The 20,565-nt window shown below is 50.1% G+C and overlaps 9 protein-coding genes across 9 annotated transcripts; 4 read left to right on the forward strand and 5 right to left on the reverse strand.

Annotated features, from left to right (window-relative positions):
• Nucleotides 1–1,267: 1,267 nt before the first annotated feature.
• On the reverse strand, nt 1,268–2,876 carry N7515_006315 (uncharacterized protein; the record flags this gene model as incomplete). Its single annotated transcript, XM_056667059.1, has 2 exons — nt 1,268–2,380; nt 2,424–2,876. 2 exons carry the CDS (start codon nt 2,874–2,876, stop codon nt 1,268–1,270), a joined length of 1,566 nt encoding a protein of 521 aa, XP_056520655.1.
• Nucleotides 2,877–3,151: 275 nt separating this feature from the next.
• Nucleotides 3,152–4,167, forward strand: N7515_006316 (uncharacterized protein; the record flags this gene model as incomplete). Its single annotated transcript, XM_056667060.1, has 2 exons — nt 3,152–3,316; nt 3,376–4,167. 2 exons carry the CDS (start codon nt 3,152–3,154, stop codon nt 4,165–4,167), a joined length of 957 nt encoding a protein of 318 aa, XP_056520656.1.
• Nucleotides 4,168–4,574: 407 nt separating this feature from the next.
• On the reverse strand, nt 4,575–4,988 carry N7515_006317 (uncharacterized protein; the record flags this gene model as incomplete). The annotated part of the gene is made up of 1 exon (XM_056667061.1): nt 4,575–4,988. The coding sequence occupies one exon, from the start codon at nt 4,986–4,988 to the stop codon at nt 4,575–4,577; it is 414 nt and encodes a 137-aa protein (XP_056520657.1).
• Nucleotides 4,989–6,448: 1,460 nt separating this feature from the next.
• Nucleotides 6,449–7,362, forward strand: N7515_006318 (GNAT family N-acetyltransferase; the record flags this gene model as incomplete). Its single annotated transcript, XM_056667062.1, has 3 exons — nt 6,449–6,565; nt 6,698–7,258; nt 7,324–7,362. The coding sequence occupies 3 exons, from the start codon at nt 6,449–6,451 to the stop codon at nt 7,360–7,362; spliced, it is 717 nt and encodes a 238-aa protein (XP_056520658.1).
• Nucleotides 7,363–7,563: 201 nt separating this feature from the next.
• zrfC (putative ZIP Zinc transporter) lies at nt 7,564–9,199 on the reverse strand (the record flags this gene model as incomplete). Its single annotated transcript, XM_056667063.1, has 4 exons — nt 7,564–8,349; nt 8,411–8,651; nt 8,711–8,914; nt 8,973–9,199. 4 exons carry the CDS (start codon nt 9,197–9,199, stop codon nt 7,564–7,566), a joined length of 1,458 nt encoding a protein of 485 aa, XP_056520659.1.
• Nucleotides 9,200–9,875: 676 nt separating this feature from the next.
• On the forward strand, nt 9,876–10,878 carry aspf2 (major allergen Asp F2; the record flags this gene model as incomplete). Its single annotated transcript, XM_056667064.1, has 3 exons — nt 9,876–10,266; nt 10,323–10,786; nt 10,837–10,878. The coding sequence occupies 3 exons, from the start codon at nt 9,876–9,878 to the stop codon at nt 10,876–10,878; spliced, it is 897 nt and encodes a 298-aa protein (XP_056520660.1).
• A 1,530-nt stretch (nt 10,879–12,408) lies between these two features.
• Nucleotides 12,409–13,665, forward strand: N7515_006321 (aminoglycoside phosphotransferase family protein; the record flags this gene model as incomplete). Its single annotated transcript, XM_056667065.1, has 1 exon — nt 12,409–13,665. The coding sequence occupies one exon, from the start codon at nt 12,409–12,411 to the stop codon at nt 13,663–13,665; it is 1,257 nt and encodes a 418-aa protein (XP_056520661.1).
• A 1,384-nt stretch (nt 13,666–15,049) lies between these two features.
• N7515_006322 (retrotransposon gag protein) lies at nt 15,050–16,396 on the reverse strand (the record flags this gene model as incomplete). Its single annotated transcript, XM_056667066.1, has 1 exon — nt 15,050–16,396. One exon carries the CDS (start codon nt 16,394–16,396, stop codon nt 15,050–15,052), a length of 1,347 nt encoding a protein of 448 aa, XP_056520662.1.
• Nucleotides 16,397–19,288: 2,892 nt separating this feature from the next.
• N7515_006323 (uncharacterized protein) lies at nt 19,289–19,526 on the reverse strand (the record flags this gene model as incomplete). Its single annotated transcript, XM_056667067.1, has 2 exons — nt 19,289–19,353; nt 19,376–19,526. 2 exons carry the CDS (start codon nt 19,524–19,526, stop codon nt 19,289–19,291), a joined length of 216 nt encoding a protein of 71 aa, XP_056520663.1.
• Between the last annotated feature and the right edge of the window lie 1,039 nt (nt 19,527–20,565).

Below are 20,565 nucleotides of genomic sequence, written 5' to 3' on the forward strand. Positions count from 1 at the left end.
ACGTCCCCTTTTATAACATAATGCTCCGCCTTCAGGAGAATCCTGTCGCCTATTCTAACGCTCTATCTGAAAGCAAACGGCCATCACTACGCTTCATGGAGAAAGCAAACCAGGCTGTGTCCGACGCCCTTGAAGGTGAGCTAATAGGCACGATTAGCGACTAGCGGGCTAAATCGCCCGGACTCACCAGCAGGCGCGTGTCAGATGGCAGGAGACGTGATACTCATGCCAGCAGGAAATAGTCATAGTACATAGCACAATTGTTGAACCCCGCCCGCCAATAGGGTAACTTAGCGGGTACACCTCATGTGGAGCCCACCGCCCTCTCATTGGCCAGCGCATTCCCTCCGTGCTCAGAGCCTCTTTATGTGGTTGGAGTTGGCTCAGTCAGGCCGGGAAAAGTTGGGTTTACAGAAGTTGGGTTTGTTCCTGCCCTCGATCATCATATCATGTGTCAACCCATCCGGTTTATGCTAATGCCACGTCAACTTGTGCAGGTGGATTAATGACGTTCACAGGGAGACTAGCGCCTGCAGATGACACGAGCGTACGTAAAATCCATTGGCTCAGTGGCACGTTCATGGGAGGCACAGTTCCCCCCCCTCCCCCGGCCCTTAGCACAGCCATCTAAATAGTTAGACTCGGTCCAGGAATCCAGAGGTCTATTGGATTCGATCATTCCATAGATATCATACGTGGCACTTGAGCGGCGGTACGAGCCCTGTCGCCGTCTGACTGCATACGACTTTCCCAACACTGTTGAATCTAGGTTAGTCCAGACCCGATGAAACTACAGACTGGAGAGATATTTTATTGTACTGCAAATGGGTATAAAGAGATCAAACCGCTCATCAGAGAATACTTGAGCTCTTGTTCGCTGAACTTCATATAGTCTCTTCCAGCCACCTCTTGTGATCTCTTCTGGTTCGGTACGAATAGCAATTCGAGGTACGCTTCTTAGGTTACAGTTATAGGAGATATGAGGGGGGAAAGTTCCATGCTAACACTGCTGCGGGAAATGGCGGATCGCCGGTCGGACTCATCTTATAATGCTACCATCGAAGAAGCGCAAGTGGGCATTAAAGCCGACCCCAAAACCCTCAACCAACTTTCTTCTTCAGGAAAAGCCGCCCAGAATAGAAGAGTCCAAAATGCACTGGCGTCTCTCGACACTGCAGCAAGAGATCTGCAAGCTCGCGAAAATGCTCAGGGTAGCAGTGGGAATGGACAAACTCAGCAACATGGTGCAGCAGGAAGATGATTGGCATTATTGATACACACGCTGGTCCGCGGGAGACTGTTCAAAGGCTTTGAGAAGATGATGATCATATTTTTCTTTGTCTTTCACTTTTTGTTGGATGAATTTGGCGGCATGGGTAGTCCAGTATTCCATGGTGATCCGGAAAAATGCTGCGTCGTTTATATGATCCCTTGAGAATCGTGGTTGTATGTGGTCGTAAAAAATTCGGAAGAGCCCAGTCGGGCTATCAAGTGCAAGGGCGTACCAGAACGTGCCTTTGTTCCACCCTTCCTGGAGTATGGAGTAGAGTTGCCCGCTGGACTGGTGAGGGTGTTCTAGCATCTGTTCTGTGAAAGCTCGCATGAATTCCTTGTGGAGGTCCTCGTATTCGCCAAGACTAATACCATCGACGGGTTGGTTTGTCAACCAATACGGAGGATGAATCATTTCTGCTGGACGAGAGCAGGCCCATTCGAGGTCAACTAGGCACGTTATGTTCCACCTATCATCGACAAAAATATTGCTTTGGTGTAGGTCTGTAAAGCTCATGAAAAAAGGGCCGCGGCGAAGGTCAGGGCGGAAGAATATGTGTCGAACAGCTCTCATCACTGTCAGAGCAGCCATCTGGAATAAAGAGTCTTGGACGTCATTGACCGCATTAGCTTGGTGATGGAGGCGGCTCTCATGGTAAGCAAGGATGTCATTGGTGTAAGCATCAACGGTAGAATAGGTAAATCCACGAGGGATATCCACTGGAATATGCTCGTTTTCAAGCCCCTGAATCTCAAGGGTAAGCGGACGGTTCCGTAGTTTTAAAAACCCTTTCTCGTCCACAATGAAAGAACCAATCTTCGGTAGAGGAGTACGCGCAACAGCCAGCATGATATCAGACAAGCTTCGGAAGAGGTTCGCTCGTAATTGGGGATTGTGCCGTCCTTGGTCCCACGATTCAGACAGCATTTTGCCTCGAGAGGTATCAATGTATTCGATCAGGAGATATCCAACTCCTAGTGACTCTCTCAACGTGCTCTTGTGAACGACATACTCGGACGGGATTGGGTACCCAAGGAACTTTAAAACGTAGCGACGGAAGGATTCGAATAAACGAGAGACGAAAGGCAGATTGTTGAGAGAGGTAAACTAATTCTTAGCGGAAGCCGGCCAGAAAAGGTGGTTCACTTACCTTCTGTCCTGTTGATAACCCGTACCCATGCAGGCGGGGGATAAGGACTTCTGGGCAGTGGTGCTGGAGCCAGGAATAAGTGCCAACTTCGCATCGGATCTTCTCATCAGCGTTTCCCGTGCTGACGTTTTCTCCCACCCTATGTGGTAGAGGGAGACGGAGAAGAAAACTGGGATCCTGTTTGTTATCAACATAGATTGGGATGCAAACATTAAATGTTCCAGAGAGCCACTCCCTTGGATCACTAACGTGGTAGCGTGTCGAACCCAAATTGAGATGGTGTGCCACCACGGCTTCAATGATATGGCTCTTTTGGAGTAAGCCTTGCAAATATCTATCCTGCTGGTCCGGATATGTCAATGCGTGTAAGACATTTGTTTCGAGTTCTTTTGCTGCAGAATATGTAATCTCTCCATGGAGAAGACGGCGCGTCAGCTTCGTGGAAGCCAACATTGGGCGGTGAAATTGATGTAAGTAAGGGCGAAATTGATGTTAAACAAATAAAAAAGAAAGACGATAGGGGTTTGATCTGATTTTGAGAGCAGGCATGGGATCCCCTTTTCGCAGTCCGCCAAGGATCGACATCACGTGCAGGGGAGCTAACCCGCGACCAGCCCAACGTAGACCTACCTCATGATTACACAACTATCTCCACCATCTAGTTACCTAGTTCCGCAGTCCATACGCCGTTTATCAGTCTCCACACATTCTGGATATCTGCTCATATTATGGCAGCTTCTTCCTCAAGCTCCAGCATCGCATCGTCGGGGCCATCGGGGGTCTTCTCGGCAGCGACAAAGTCAGAGACTTTAAGACTCGCCGGTACTGAATGTTGGGCCTGCTCAACAAGAATGCCAGATATCTGCCAGGTCGTGCTTAACCATGATCCACAGGTTACTCCGGACTATCCTGACTTTTTGAACGATAAGCTAATCAGCCCCATTCTGTCCAGATTCCAGTATGGGAACAGATAGGCCTATTCACATTCAACTTTAAGACCACACACAACTCGATTCCCCTCTGTGGAGCCTGCCATACAGAGTTTGATATGCCTCTCGACCCTGGATACGTCTTTTTTCCAACAGATATACAGTACTTCATTGATTTCGAGAGTCAGGATCGTTCTCGGCGAGCGCGAATTGCGACGGAAACTAGGATTCCTATGTCGTCTCTCTCACGGCAGGTACCAACGAATGAGGAGTATAAGCAACATGGAATTGACAAGAAAATGATCTTACCTACCGCGGTTGGTGGCCGATACAGCCGTGTGTTCTTGAAACAATTCCTACACAATGGCGAAATTCCGGGAATCGAGAAACAATACTCAAGTCCAAAAGAATGGCACGGTGCCCCCATTGCGTCCATTCGCCGTGCCTTCGCAGCTCTTGGAAGCCCTCGTTTCTTTCTCATTGTGGATCCTAAAATTCGAAACATGCTTGAAGAGCTGCGACGACTTTATTTCAGTGATCATGACCTTCCCCCTGAGCAAGCTTCTCTGCGTGTCGTGTATCGACCACAAGCCGAGACAAGCCAAAAGCATCAGCTGGAAGTCTCTAGCAATGGTGAGTCGGGGCCTGTGAAGGCCAAGGGTGAGGCTACTGGTCAGACTGGAATACCCGAATCAACAGAATTGTGCGGCGAATATACCGAGTGGGTGTTGGGACCCGGATTTACTACGAATGATGTCGTCAGGCGATATGAGCCCGTCTTTTCCTCACTTGACTCTTATTCTCCTACGGAGTAATACTCGGATTTTCCTTTCTTTTGCTTGACTGTGCTGTTGGCTATTCCCTTACCCCTCGCTCCCGTCTTTCGTGCTTGACTGACTGGGTATATCGCTAACCAACCCTCTATTGTTAATACCTCATGAAGGCTACTAGGATCCTGGGATCGATGAGTATCTTTCATTGGAAAGTGTAAAATAGATCCGCTGATGAACACCGAGCAGAATATTCAAATCTTCTACATCGCTATTTCTAATGGTCCGTCAATAAAGGGTAGAGCGCGCGGTTGCGGCGCTGGCGAATTCAAGGCGATTGAATCCAGTTCCTGTAGCAAGCTATGAGCATTTCGAAATCCTGGAACTGATCAAACTGGTTGCCCTATGCGCAATCTCCGCCTCCGCCAAAACCGGCACTATATCTCTCTATACTATCGGTGACGATTACGACGCCTATTCTGACGCTCAAACTCTTCCTCGTCCGAGATCTCCTCAATTATAGGGTCCCACTTCTCAGGTTTCTGCAGAGCGGTGGGGATGCAGCTAATGAGATCATCAGCCACGTCTCTGTCAGTTTCGCGGTCATTATGCTTGTTAAGGATTCTGATCGCGACTGGCAATAGAAGCTCGAAATTACGACAAAGACGTTCGAACTGATGATCACGTTCAATAACGGCACTGGAGATGCCGATGGATGTTTCACCAGCGATCTCCTCTAGCGTTTCAATCACATCCTTCCGGCGATGCGGTCCATGACGAAGGTAGTAGATTGCATCGTGCACGCATTGCAAAATGTGAATACGCCGCTTATTATAGGGGTCATGAGCTAGTACGGGATGAGACATCGTGGGCGAATGAGACAGGTACCCTTGGGAGGGGATGATGCTGACTTGTTGCGACAGATGAGGGCTTGGCACAGCCGGGACTATATCAACTGAAGGGCGTGTGTTGAGAGCGATTTGACCAGTGAGACACAGGAATGAGATGAACAAAGTCTGGTTAGGTCGTCTTCCAAGATTGAATGATAGATATCACTGGTATGATTGAATGATGACTTGGGAAAGCAATGTGATCGGAGGTATTTATGTCTTCTCGCTTGACAATGTCCCAACTGCCTGACAAGCTCTGGAAGAAAGGCCTTACGCTTCAACAAAGAGTCTCAGAGATCCATAGATGTTTATCCAAGCACATCGGATCCCTAATCATGCTTTATAGCACGAGAAAGAAACCACCCTGCCTTTGCTCCTATTCTTAAAGCACCAATTATATTCTAGCAAATGATGAACGGAAAGAGACAACAGGCATGTGCACTTTGTCTGATAGAGTCGACTCGACCAACAAAGGGAGGAAGACACAAAGGGCAGGAGTTGGCCATTGCTGAACCAAGATCTGGCAGCATTACCCTACCTGAGCACCAGACAAAGGGTTTATATACTGTGTAGAAAACTGCCCCACAGCGTCCCACGGTCCCTTTGAGGCTTTGGTATCTAAAGGTATCTAAATTAATAAATTGGCCCTACGAGAGCTTGAGTGGCATTTACCTTCACAGCCCACACTCCACTACGTTGTTGACATCTCGATGTGACCAGCATGTGACAAGTCTTATCATGATAACAGCGATAACACCGATATGCTCCACATTTAGCCGCCCCGTGCCGCAACAACCTGCCCTATTAGGATTGGCCTCCCCACATGATCCAATACGCGCCTTTGGCCCCCCGCATCCAAAGCGCATATGAGATCAGTGCACCAAATGAATTGTGCTGAAATCAAGTCTCTACACTGAATCTATGTAGATGGTCATGTGAACTCTCGTTAGACCCCTCCTTCTGCGGCTACTGCGGGATCTAGAAAAAAGTGAGAATTATGGAAGGCCGTGTAACACCTGCACAGTGTGTGCTGTACCGGTTGGAGCTGCCTAATAAGGCTAGCAAGATAGGCGGAGGATAAGAGAGAGGGTCAGGTGGATCGCCCAGTCCTACGGAGTATATGAACCCCGTCCTCCGGGACCTGGAGATACTTTCAACTCATCGTCACCTGGATTCCTGACACCCTTTTACTGAACAAACACTTCATCTGCTCTCCTGTTTTCTCCTCAACTCGTGGACCATCACCACCTCAATTATACTTAGATGGCGGTTGTCTCTCACTGTCCCCAACGGCTTCATTGTCATTCTTATACTATATCTCTGTCTCAAGCTATTCGCCGAGCTAGTAGAAAAAGTACCCGGATATCTAAACCCGTTCGCTGAATCCGAGTGTCGCTGTTCGCAAAAACTGTAGTGACAAGCCCGAAACAAGAGCAATGTCAATCGAAATCGTCCCCTTGACTCAAGCCGATATACCTAGCGCTGTAGACTGCGTGCAAAAAGCATTTGCCGACGATCCTTACTTTCGCTGGGTATTTGATGATCCATCAAAGGTACGAGAGTTCTTGTCCTGCAAAGCTGTGAAGTTTTTGTTGCGGCTCCAAAAAAAAGAACCCAACATGAAAAGATCAATTCACGCGGCGGTTATAGTGGTTATAGAATCAACAATTGACGGAATCTGATAGTTCAATATCCAACGAAATGCAGCCTCTCTCGCCGATCATCTCCGATACGGTATCAGCTGTGGCTGCCCCATCTCTGTCGCCAAAGTTACTCGCGCCGCAAATGAAACCAAGAGCGACAACGAGATTCGCCTCCCAGCCGGTACCGTGGTCGGTGTCGCCTGGTGGTATTCACCACAAGCGCCGTCCCTGCCGCAAACCTGGTCCGTGTGGGCTCAGGATTGGCTCCTCTCCTTCCGCCAGCTCATGAACAATATCCGCTTCTTTGGCCGCGGCGGTCTGAATGTGCACCGCTATTGGATTTGGAAGGAAGTGCAGAAAACCGCACATGATGCGATCTGGCAGGACCCTCGGGGGTATTACTTCTGCAACGTTGTCGGTGTCAGCTCGCAGGCGCGCGGTATGGGCGTGGGCAAGAAGCTCATGCAAACTGTCATGGAGAAGGCAGATCGGGAGAATATGCCGTGCTACCTCGAGAGCTCCAAGGGGTATCCCAATGTGGGTATCTATGAGAGAATGGGGTTTGAGTTGGTCAAGGAGATTGAATGCGTCGATGAAGGGGACGTATGCAAGGTACCAAATTCATTCTCGCTAGAATCCTCGAACTGGATTACTGACTTTATTTTCAGCTCTATTGCATGACTCGCAACCCGAAGACCAAAGAATAAGAATCCAGTGATTAGATTATTCCGAGTCATGCTATTCGTGGCTTCAGATTTGCCGGGAGCTTAATATGAGATACACGATTTTGTTAGGTAGTCCAATCCTATGCACTTATGTTTGTGGACCAGTTCATCGACTCGTCTAGATTGGATAGCCTCAAGGTATTACCTCTACCTCGTTTAACTGTTATTATATTACTTCCATGATTAAGCCCATTTACCCAGCAGTCCCATCAACACCAGTCCAGTGATCAAAGATACACCACCAGTCAAAACTCTTCCTATGTTTGCATGCAACATCTCACCTCCCTCAATAACCCAGTCGCGCGCCCACATATCCACGACCCCAACCCACACGAGAATGCCTGCAGAGAGCGCATCCAGTGTGCCCAGTGCAATCAAAGTGCTTCTCGCGTTACCGTTAAAGCTGTGGAGGACGCCAAGCCCGATAGCCATACCAACTGGTGTGATCAAGGCGAATGCTGCTGCCATACCAGCCTTGGAAGGGAATATGGCTCCTGGAAGTGTTGCAATACGAGCGCCGAGTGCCAATCCTTCAAAGAACTGATGAAACACAATCACGACCAAAAGAGTCTTGTAGAAGGAGTCGCCAGCGACGACCAGGGTCAGACCGATCAAAATACTGTGGAAGAGAACACCCGCTTCCATGACAAGGACGGAGAATTTGCTGTTGGGTCCGGTGGGATCGGAGCCGTGGCTGTGCCCGAGGCAGGCCAGTGTGGGCTGTTGCTGCTGGTTCTGAGGGTAGCCGTCATGTCCCTTATGTGGTGCTTGCTGGGAATCGGACGACTCGGACGGCGTGGTATCCGCAGCAATGCTCTTCTTGTTGCGAGCAACTATGACCCTGTGGCCGACGAATTCCAACAAAAACGCAAGGAATATGCCAGCCATGACTACCGCGGAGGTAGTCGCTTCATACTCGAGCTCCCCCAGGCAATCGTTGGTAAACATGAGGTTTGCATGTGTGTACAGCTGGTAAGAGCGGTTAGCAGGTGGTATAATCGTTGCCTCTCCCGGTACAAGGGCCACTCACATGAATAAAAGCCGTGGCGATGATGATGCCGGTTCCGAACTGTTTAATGACAGTTGAGACCACCCCATTGATGGAGGCATTTGGAAGTTTCATCAACAGGATTGGGGCAAAAACACCAATTGCACTAGTTGCGAGGACAACAAATAGAGTGCCAATGCGCAGAGGCACGTCATAGTCTCTTGCTTTGCTGCCGCACGATGCCTCACTATGTCCCTTTGATTCACCTTCCCCGACGCAGTGTCTGGACAAATGTCAGAAATGTTTAACTTGGGAAAAAACACTATCGAGCCATCGACTCACTCTACACCGGCATGGAAATGGCAGTTTTGTTTGGCTCCGCTTGAGGATTCCTCGTGCTCATGTTCGTCGTGCCCGTGTTCATCGTGCCCATGTTCATTGTGCTCATGTTCATCGTGTCCACTGTGATTGTGTTCACTCTCGGTCCCCGTTGCCGTTTCTTCTTCTTGAATCAGGACATCGTTTCCATCTGAATCCACACAATATCTTCAAGCCTTGTGCGTGAGTACTATATCGTTACTGATGCGCATGTAAGGGGACTCACGATTCACTTCCATGGGAGTGACACCCAGTATACTGTGCTGGTACTCCTGTTGTGGGGGTGGATGTGGCCGAGACCAAAACTTCATGACCATCGCCATCAATACAGTAAATGCTTGACCCGTGGCTATGACAGCCAGTGACAGATGAAGTCTGTGCCGATGTCGTTGGGCTGGCGGCATATACCCCGGCAATGCCTAGTGACACAAGGAAGGGTCTGGAAATGAGCATGGTGAAGCTGTTATTCTACCCAATTGCGAATATGAAGAGAATAATCCTAATTGCGATTGATGCGAAAAAGCTGTCATGAGCGAAGAACTTTTTTCACTGGCAGCATCTGGGCCGAGCCCTCTCTTATGAACCGTTATATGGGGAGAACCTCATACGTGAGGATCTAACCCGCAAGGTTCTCAATGCCAAGTGAAGGACCCTGCCAGCTATCTGCCAAGAGCGGGTCTAAATGTCAAATCCAGATATTTTCCGGACGAGACCGCGTCGTGTGCAACTGTTCTTCCCTCAAGGTACTCCCGCTTGAGCCTCTTGGCGACCCTCCGCCGAGCCTTTCTCTTGGCATCAATCAGGGCTTTCGTTCTGATTGCTGAACAGAAACATAACCTCCATGGGAAAAGCGAGAGAAGAAGCTATCAAGGTCCCCTCTTGGCAGATTGCATCAGCCATGTATCAAGCAAGTCGGAGGCATTATCCCGCTTCTTGTGAGATTCTCTGCAAAAATAGCAATGATGGACACCGAAGCCATACTTGGCAATCAGTTGAAGTTAAGATCACATTGTGTATAGCAGCCCTGAAAAGTTTCTTTAGCAATAGATATAAAAGCTGCCACTGCTGTTTATTGGGATCTGATTTCATGATTCCATAGGTTCCAAGCCGTTTGCCTCAATCACACAAGATGCTTTTACTCAAGCTCCTTCTTTCTTCTGCAGCATTTGCTACTGCTCTTCCCACTCCTGACGACTCCGAGAGCAATCATTCCCAGCCTTTTTCTTGGGAGGGACTTGCACCTTGGAATGCCGGCGCTGTGAACCAATTCCCCATTCACTCAAGCTGTAATGCAACACAGCGTCGCCAGATTGAACTAGGTCTCAATGAGACCATTACTCTTGCTGAACACGCCAAAGACCACATTTTGAGATGGAGAAACGAGAGTGAGATCTACCGGAAGTATTTCGGTGATCGTCCCTCCATGGAAGCAATCGGCGCATTCGATATCGTCGTCAACGGCGACAAGAAAGACATCTTGTTCCGATGTGACAACCCGGATGGGAACTGCGAGATTGAAGGTACGTGCCCATGTCCGACATTTTGATACACTTGACGGAAAATCTCATTTGCATAGGTTATGCCGGACACTGGCGGGGCGAAAATGCTACGGACGAGACAGTCATCTGCAACTTGAGCTACCAAACCCGTCGCTCTCTCTCAACAATGTGCAGCCTAGGATACACAGTCTCAGAGTCAGAGACAAATACCTTCTGGGCTGCGGATCTTCTGCACCGCTTGTACCACGTTCCCGCAATTGGACAGAACTGGATCGACCATTTTGCAGACGGTTATGAAGAAGTCATCGACCAGGCGAAGAAAAACGCAACACTGTCAACACACGATTCGGAGACCCTTCAGTACTTTGCGTTGGAGGTGTACGCATACGACATTGCCGTCCCGGGGACTGGGTGTTCGGGTGTCCAGAATGAGCATTCCCATGACCATGCTGATCATACAACATCCGAGGCTACGAATATTCAGCCGACTCCTACGGCAACCAGTAGCGATGCTCCTTCGACGACTTCCGAAGTACCTGCCGTGAGTGCTAGATAAGATCCCGCGTGATGACACAAGACTGAATCAAATAGAACTGCCATACGCACGACGGAGGCGAGCTTCACTGCACTTGAGTGTCCATGCACTTGCCAGGTGAAGCGCCTGTCCGGCCAATTAAAGTAGCAATTGGGCGGCAACATCATAAGTAGGCCCGGGGGCAGGAATCTTGCTACTCCCGTTTTTTGCGGCCTAGTGGGGAAAGGGTCGACTGACTGGAATCAGGAAATAGTAGGTAGAGGCTCCGTACGCTTTAGTTAGTCAGTGGGAAGGTTATGTAATTGAATGAATCCCCGCATACTTAAGCACTGCTCCGCTTGCCATACCGCCTGTACAGCACCATATGCTATTCTAGACTTCAGTGGAATGGGTGAGGTGATTCGGAGGCTGGGCTTGGGAATCCAAAAAGGGACAGACTGCGGACCTAGCTGTTGTTTCCACCACCGCTAGCTAGTCCTATATGGTAAGCGCCCTTATTTCTACATGATATTGATTGCTGATTATAACGGCCCACGGGGCTTTGTCTCTCTCCACAAGATGGTAGGAATTCAGGGCTCCGGGCTAAGGACATCGCCAATTTCAAGCGTAGGACTCAAGATCTGCCTGTACTGTGGTGCGGCCACCCAAGGACTTATCCTGAGTCCTACGCTTGAGATTGGTATATCCTTAGGCCGGAGCCTCGAATCCCTGCCGTCTTCTTGGGCAGATAGACGAAGCCCCGTTATAATCAGCGGGCTTGCGATACCCAGGCGTATTTGGCTCTGTATGACGTTCCGGTTCTCGCGAAGTTCCTGCTGGCGGTGGCGTATATGCGTAGTTACGGGGTAAGGATGGTGGTGATCCTTCACTTCATACCGCCATCTACAATCGCCACTGCTAAGCCGTAGTGTGGCCCGGAACGGGCACTCAGTAGAGCGGGTATAGGCCGTCCTTACTATCGCACCCCGATCTCGTACACCGGGCTCCGCGAGCAGTGTAGATGGGTAGGCTTATCCCTTGCAAACCGCTTGATTGTAATTGCGTGGCCGATCTTTGGCAGACGCGTTGATGGACTGCATAGCCTCATCGCGAGTGCCGAAACCAAGGGCTTCTGCAGGCATGGGAGAGGCATGGGAGAGGCATGGGAGAGGCATGGGAGAGGCATGGGAGAGGCATGGGAGAGGCATGGGAGAGGCATGGGAGAGGCATGGGAGAGGCATGGGAGAGGCCTGGGTAGACATGGGAGACAGATAATTCAAAATGAAAGAGGTGCAAAGAGCAAGCTGTACTCCGTACGGAGTACACAGTACTCAATAAGGGGTTGGAATTAGTGCGATCACGTGGATAAGGGCCAGTAGACAAAAGTGCGCACTAATAGCAACGCGGAAACGACAGATAGGGGCAGTCCCATCCAAAAACCGGGCAGAATTTTGGATCATGTGATAAGGTCTTATCTGAGCCCGATCCATAAGGCCCCATATCATGAGCAATACACACGGAGTACACCTCAATACTCTCTACATACACCTCATTCTCTGATTTTACTGCTTGAGCTCCCGCCCCGGCCGCCCGACGCCCGTCATTCTCGCTTGACCATCAACTTTCATGTTGCAACCAAAACTATCATCATGACCATGGAGACAGCTGATCCTTCCGCTATACAGCGCAATCGAGACCTTATGAGAGAATTTGAAAGGGCGCTCGAGATAAATCCGGCAGTCAACTTGAAGGCTCTCATTCCTGATTCTTATGTTCAAACCCATGTCGATGCACAATCACAACGTCCAGAGACAGCTACAGCTGAGCTCAATCGAAGGACTCTCGATGAGATTCAGTGCTTCCTGAGAGATAATCCTGAGGTGGACTTGCTTTCAATTTTTCCTCCAGACTATTCTCGTCGGCGGGGATTCGCAGCCCAAATCAGTGAAGGAATGGCAGGGTCTGGTAGGAAGGAACTACCGAAACCTCCAGACTTTCGGACACGTCTCGATGCTGCGGAGACAGCTGAAATCATCTTCCCACTTTCGAATGATGTGACTGCCTTGCTGGCAGCATTCTCGGATGCTTCTAATGGGTATATTGGTACAGAGCAGTCGCTTCTCTCAGCAATACGGCGGTTGCTTTGGGAATCCAAAATACTATGGGAAAGTCCGATACGGGGAATCGTCGTTCAATGCAATGATGACATTGTCGCAAAAGTCATCGGGACGAACGGCGACTACACAGAGTATACGGCTTTACGATACCTTGCAGAACAGATTCCTGAAATACCTGCTCCTAGGCCCTATGGCATGATCGTGTTTGGGTCTTTTTGCATGATTTTCATGTCCTATATTCCGTCCATGACATTGACTGAGGCATGGCCGAGTCTCTCGCACGAACAGAAGATTTCCGTGCAGCATCAACTAGATGACATCTTCAGGAGGTTGAGGACTGTTCGTAGGGGAGATGGTCACTCTCTTGGGGGGGTCGGTGGCGAAGGAGTGAAGGGACACGAACCCAATACAACCGTCAGCACAGCTGCTGAATTTGAGGATTTCAGATACTCCGCCCCCCATCACGGCAGCACTACATACGCCAATTTCCTTCGCTCTTTTCTCACAGATCCAGTTCAAGGTTCGGTCTTCACTCATGGTGATGTCAGACAAGATAATATCTTAGTGAAGCTGAATCAAGACAATGTCTGGATTGTCACTGGAATCATTGATTGGGAAGACAGTGGATTCTATCCAGAGTATCATGAATGTACTGAATTGACGAGAACAATGAGTCTGACGGAGGAAGACGATTGGTATCTCTACTTGCCGGCGAGTATCTCCCCGCTGCAATTTCCGATACGTTGGCTGGTTGATCGACTTTTTGATATCCATATCAAAACCACCTGATTTTTATGTATGTATGAAGCTAACAGGATTAGACTCAAGCGTGGCGGCTGTTGTCGCCCGTAATGTCTGCTCTCTTCTTCCTACACTGTATTATAGGTAGGTACCGCTGAGTTCAAGGTCGATGAGATTAAGCAGTTTGTGAACCAACCTCGAAAAATTGATACCTTTGCCATAGAACTAAACACCAGATCAGAGCGACACGTGTCGCTGTGGGATAATGATGATGATGTTCTCATTAACCCGATTTAGCTCGCTTTACATACGGGTAAATCGTAGGAATATAACCTTGCCAGTTGGCGGACACGCGTCTGGAACTCCGCACCCACCTACGTCCCGGGTATTCCGTCGACATGTACGTGCTCACTAGCTAGTCCCTCAGGTACACGCTTCAAGTGTTACTTGGATGATTTAGTTATCTCTCGAAGGGCCGTAGACCCGGGGCTGGGTCTTGCACTGTGTATACCCCTTGTTTACTTAGGTTCTTTTTTTCCCCTGTCTAATTCTTCTTCAAACTTCAACGCAAGGAAGTCTTTTACTTACTCTCAAATGTGCTCAACACGATGCTCAGTCACCTTAAATTGACCACGGCTTTCCTCGGTTGGTTCTTGTGATTTGAAAGACCAAAGAGATTGGGCGCTTGCGCTCAAGAAGTCAAATCAGGGAGGTGTAGGAGTGCATTCTTCGTGATATGGCTATCTGCCGACTATGGTAGCCCCCTCTTCCCCTTCTTGGGGACCAGCTAATCTTGTGATGTCGGTCGTACCTAGCGCGCTCGCTCTGGCCCGGTAGTCACGGTACTGAAATGCTTGAGGGTGTCCGCCATATTGAAATGGAGGGGGCCATCATTTGTTAATATATCGCCAAACTCCCATCAATGTCGTCAACGCAATCTTGGAGCAGACCCGCATTGTGCCACGTGAGGTCAGCATACCCTGCCTCTCACAGTCACGAGCACCTGCCGCCCTCGTCCCTTTGTCCGTGCTGCGAGGATCTCTTCCACTTGCCATTCCTCCTCGTTATCCACTTCTACGGTGGGTGTTGCGTGTCATTCATAACTTGTGTTGAGACTACAGGCTCGGAAAACTGGAGGGAGAAAGTTGTATTGTATTGGGAAATGAGCAAACTCCGAACTATCAAACTATCCCGATGGGTCGTTACCTGATCCCTAAGCCACCAATCACGTGTGAGGTATTGGCGTTTCGAGGACTGTATACCTTGCTTGCAGCCAGTCTAGTTTCTTTAAGTAGCTTCGTATCCGTGGGTTCTTGAGGTTCAGACACACTTTGTCGCCGGGTTGGGAAGCCATAGCGTACGAGGGACCACGGCTCGGGGCCTCTCGGGGTTCTTCAACCGTGGCAGCGGCGATGCGATCCCCCCGCGTAGGCTAACGAGCCGGGTCACGGGCGACCTTCAGAGGGCATTGGTTCAGCCAGCAGCCGTCACGCCCACAGCGCAGGCAGCGGCCTTCGGCGCGCCGTTGGTCAATCACTTCCTTGGGAACCCACTTGGCCCTCTTCCCAACAAGGTCCCGATCTTCGGGGCGCGTGGAAGGGTATCCATCCTTGCTGGTAATACCTTGGGGCCTCGCAGCAGTGACACTCCCGTTCCTGGATGTCCAATTCAGCGGGTTGTGCACCTCCTCAGCTGCGGTATCATCTCCCCCGGTACTGGGGAGGGGCGTACGTGGCTTGTCCAAGCCCAACAGCTCCATGTCAGTATCTATCTGCCTGAGGCTGGTGATTATGTCACGGAACGAGTCCGGAATACCTCGCTGCACAAGTGCGGTCTTCATCGTGCTATTCAGCATGTTGAGGAGTATCGCTCGTTTGGCATTATTAGGCCAATCCATGGCACCAGCATCCGCAAATTGACACTCGAGTGTCGGCAGGAATTCCGGGAAGGGTACTTCTTCGCCCTGGCGGAGGCTTAGGAGGCGTTGGACGGCCCGGGCAGTGAAGTCCGGCTCGCCGTAGATACGCTCGAGGTACAGGATGAGATCCAGCGGGCCCCATGTGTCACGGTTCTCGCGAACGAGCGTCGCCACGCTTTTCAAAGCATCATTCTTCAGGTGGGCGAAGACGTAGCAGAGCTGCACCTTGGGGCCGCCGAGGGCAGCCCTGTCAACTTCCAGTTTAATTTCCATCGTGATGCGCCAGGTACGCCAATCGGAGCGCCGGCCCCCGAAGAGAGGAGGGTCCGGTAGACATGCGCGGGGGCGACGAGGCGGAAGTGGGACCTGACCTCCAGCAGAGGCAGGAAGGTCAGCAGCGGCAGGGAGGTCAGCAGCGGCAGGGAGGTCAGCAGCGGCAGGGAGGTCAGCAGCGGCAGGGAGGTCAGCAGCGGCAGGGAGGTCAGCAGCGGCAGGGAGGTCGGCAGCGGCGTGCTGCTGTGGGGGGCCGTCTGTCACGTCGGGGTGTGCATGGGCAGCGGAGGCGGCTCTGTGGACTGTCTGTTGGCGCTGAAGCAGGGCTTCTAGCTTCTCCACGCGTGCATTCAGGGCGGCAACGAGTTGTTGCGACGCCTCGGCATTGGCGGCGGCTTGTTCTTGCAAAGCGGTTCGGTTCTGATTGGCAAGACGCTCAACAAGCAAGTCTTCAAGCTGCTGCATGCGTGCGTTCTGGGCGGCAGCTTGTTCTTTCAAAGCGGCCTCGTTCTGGTTGGAAAGACGCTTAACAAGTTCGTCGAACCACGGGGGTAGCGCGGGTGGCTCGGGTCTGACTGAAAACCCCATACGAGTAGGATTCCCAAAGTTCGCATAGAGTTAGATTTCCCGGGCTCGATTCTGCCGAACGCATCACGCATGATAGGCTCCTGATTTTCGGCAGGTTGCTCGGGTTCGATTCTGCCTAACAGATCACGCATAGTAGGCTTCTGAATGTCGGCAGGCCTGGGTTTGTCCGTCAAGTGGTCCAGCTCTGAATGGTTCATTCGGCAGTTCCGGTAATAAGGTTGCTCGAAGAAGGGGGAAAATGAAGCCTTTGATATGTGAAGGGTTGAAGCCAAACTTGATCCAATTCAGCTAGGCCAGGTGCAATCTACTGTGTAGTTATCAAAGGGAAGCTTCAAGAAACATGAACTAAAGTTGGCAGAGCGGGGAAAGTGGAAATCGTGTAAATATGCACGTGACCCTAGTCGGTCCCGGGGTCGGGCCGAGGCTCCCGACTCCCGCCTCCCTGGCCTGTTACAGCCTTACAGGTAACTACTACTAAACCTTGAAATTGTGCAGTAGTAATTCATAGATGCGCGCTTTTACGCGGTATTGTGTAGTATTCGCTTGTCTTGATGCAGAGGCCCGAGATACCTAGTTTCGCGCCAATGATTACCTACACAGTAGTAGTACTACTGTGTCATTTATCAAGGATCATGCTGTTTTTCCTAGAGGCTTCGAATGATCTGGGTTCAGTACTTAAATTTAAATAGATGAGGGCTTGATCTAACGTTAGCCCAGGCGGGTAGTACTAGGTAATATCATATCCATCTAAGGTGATAACCTGGAAGGTAGGTTTAGGTGCTAGATAATGTTGGTAGAAACTGTTCTATGTACCTGCCCGTGGGCCTAGGTATGGATGAAAATATATATTCCCCATGTTCCTGGATACATAGGTCCACCTGATGGACCAGATTCACTTACAGCCACGGGCAGTCAACAGCTCAATAACTGAATTTGAGCATTAAGAGATATCTTCATCATTCATGGCTAGGCGTCTGTACGGTCGCAAAATGCGATTATGCGGGTTTGGGGTGGGTAGGAGATCTACAACTCATGGCCTTATTTTGCGGGTATGGGCGACGAGGAGCAAAGTGCTACCTGGTTGCGGGTTTGCGGCAGCCTATCAATGACAAAGAGGATCCATTACGTTTAATCTGCGCATGTGAATAGATATGAGTCGGATGCCTCGACTTTCTGCTAACTAACTAGCGCAAATATAGTTATCAAACATCTTATGCTGTAACCTAGTATGTGTTCAATGAATCAATTTGATGTACGAGCGACTACGATGGGCCATTCCTCAAGTTCAAGTTCGGGGTACGGTACTAATTGCCTAGTACCGGGCTTAGGCTCGGAAGGTTGTGGCTTTGAACACGACGTGAACGAACTGGGGATTTTGTGGTTTTATGCCGATGAAGACATCTCTACTTTGGATGGAGATCTGTACTCGAATGGGATGATGCAATGCGCGACATAGCTCGAGCCGCCGGCCGCCAATCCTTAACAGATAGAGGCATACCCAGAGATCTGGAAAGTCGAGGACTCGAGGTATTTTGCGGATGCCTCGAAAAGCCGTCTCATTCAAACGCGAGCTACATTGGCATCTTGAGTTGGGAGAGAGGCGGATTTTGTCCAATTAGAACTCAAAAGTAGAAATTGTCCAATTTGCAGCCGTGGGGAATTGTCTAAAGTCATAACCTATTGGCTTGTAGCGGGAGCGGTTGATTCGAGATGGCATCGAGTTATGAAAGTCTGTGCATAGTACATCTGCCGAGACAGACTGACCGAGGCACTGATTGGAGACCTGATGTGTCCCTGTTGCTGCATTGTTCAACCTACCAACGACTCTGAATGTATGCATATTGTAACACAAAAATATCCCGATGTCCCGTAGGAGGATTGTCATATGCGAGGGCGCGATCCGCATATCGATGTGGGTACAGGGTTACAGACACAGCCTATGGAGATGCGATTTAGAACAGGGGCCTGCAGGGTCAACAGACAAGAATGTCATTGAAGCAATGATTTACCAACAGCAAGGTTGCTTTGCTGCACGAAATTACAATTGGCATCGCGAAGGGCCTGAGAATGCTGGTCAAGGCACGATATCCCAATCAAGGGATGAAAACCACCACTTGAGCAAATAGGGAGCCTTACATCCCCAAGAGAACAGTTCATTTGTTCTAAAGGGGTGTCTTGAATGTAGGGACTGGAAATTCTTTTGTTCCAGAGACTCGAAACTGCAGCTGAAGTGAAGCTGCCCCAAAACCAACCAGGCCCGCTTCGATCTCAGAGAACGACTATTCCAACACAAATCTATACGAACATTGATCCAACTGGCACAAATCTGCCTGTACACTATCTTTATTCAATATATATCTCTTACCGTGATCACGAACCCGAGTGATGAGACTGCCGCGGTCCGCCTGGGCTTGGAGTGCATTCCAGGTTGACACGGCATTGTTTATGTACGGCGGTGTCTCGACCGTCGCCATCCCCGTCGAGGCCATTACAACACAGGCACCCAAGACCAAAGAAACACGCCCTCTACAACGATCCAAATCCAAGCGAGAAAGCCTGAAGAGGTCACTGTCCAAGATCTTCTGATTTGGGAACCACCCACCCTCCCTTCCTAGCCCCGTTGGGACGTCGCGATGAGTTTACATGGACTTGGCGTGATTGGGGCCCAAGTGGCGGCATCAATCAAGAGCAATGACCAGAAAAGCCCTGCCACGCCAAAGATCGCCTCCCCACGCTGTTCTATCACATCTTCACCTGGGGCTCACAGTTGCGACTTCGATCCAACAATCGGTGCCAAGCCATGCTCACCTTTCTATCGTCACGGAAGTCCCACAATCTCATATGAGCAACTGACGTACGAAACCAAGAACGCCAATCGGAGTCAAAGTCACCTCAGAGATCTCGAAAACGCGGGACCATATGCAGCGTGCCGAACGGATAGTCCACGAAGGTCCAAGCTATGGGAAGAGGAGAACAAACCAGTCCCATGGCTGCAGTCTTTGACCAGCAGACAACTGATGGCATTGAAGGCAGTCGTGGCGATCGTGACGGTGGGGACTATGATTGCAATTGCCTTGGGAATCACGGCGGCGGTTGGAGGATCGGCTTGGAAAACCAGTGCTGAGGACATGGCAGGTAGAGAATAGGTGAGACCTTTGCCTCTCTTTGATAACGAAATTGGATCGACCGCTAATAGGTTTGAAGATTCCAGTCATCCCTATCGCCTATGATTCGAAATGAACGGCAGGCTGACAGGCTATTCATTGCGATCCACACTAAGACCTCGTGCCGAATGTGGTGGACCGTGGGTGCAGTGTATCCATTTTGGTTCCGTTTGCAGGCGTTGCTGAGGGCTGGCGCTTGGGCGCTGGCATTTTTTATGCATGGATCGCAGTTATCCCCTTGTTTACATCTGTGACGCACCACATTCAGCCTGTGAGAAGAAAGCAGAGCGGTGCCGTGGGTTAGTAATACCTAATCAATGTCTTGTGGCCATGCTAGAATCGGAGCTTTGTATATGACTTAGGCTGTGTCGTTCATCAAGAAAAGAGACGCAACAAGTCAACTCGTGGGTGATCTGTTTTCGCGCCTTAGATTCCAGGCTGTAGCGTAGCAGGACCGGACCGACTTCGGGACCGAAGGAAGAATTGTTGACCCGGTTCCGTGACCCACAAGCGGTATAAAACACCGCAAACTTTTTTGCTCCCCTTCTTCTTTTTCTTTTCTTTTTCATCGAAAAAAAGCAACTGAGCCCGCCACGACCATCGTTCTGTCTTCACGACAAAACCCACGGCGATGTGTTGCCTTCGGTCTTTCGGGACTGATCGGCTCAGGAGATAGATGTTCCCCGATAGGAAGTTCGTTTCCCCTCTGTGTTCTCTTCAGTGAGAGCGGTGGGATTTGAATGTCGAAGACGGGATACATTCCTTCGCCTCAACTCTTCTTTGCAGTTGAGCGCATGTAGATATCCAAGCACTGATGTGTGTTATGTCCAAATAGGTTGATACCAGAAGCGCTCGAGGAGTACCCGGAAACTGGATCTCGCGCGGCGTAACTCAGCATAAATGTCAATTCAACTCCCATTACCATCCATTAATCATTCTCTCAACGTACGCATTCCTTTTACTCAACGACATCGGGAACTCCACTAGCATCGACATGACCTTTGA

The sequence above is a fragment of the Penicillium bovifimosum genome (genome assembly GCF_028826915.1).
Source record: "Penicillium bovifimosum strain IBT 22155 chromosome Unknown utg000005l_segment0_segment0, whole genome shotgun sequence".
Lineage (NCBI taxonomy): Eukaryota > Fungi > Ascomycota > Eurotiomycetes > Eurotiales > Aspergillaceae > Penicillium > Penicillium bovifimosum.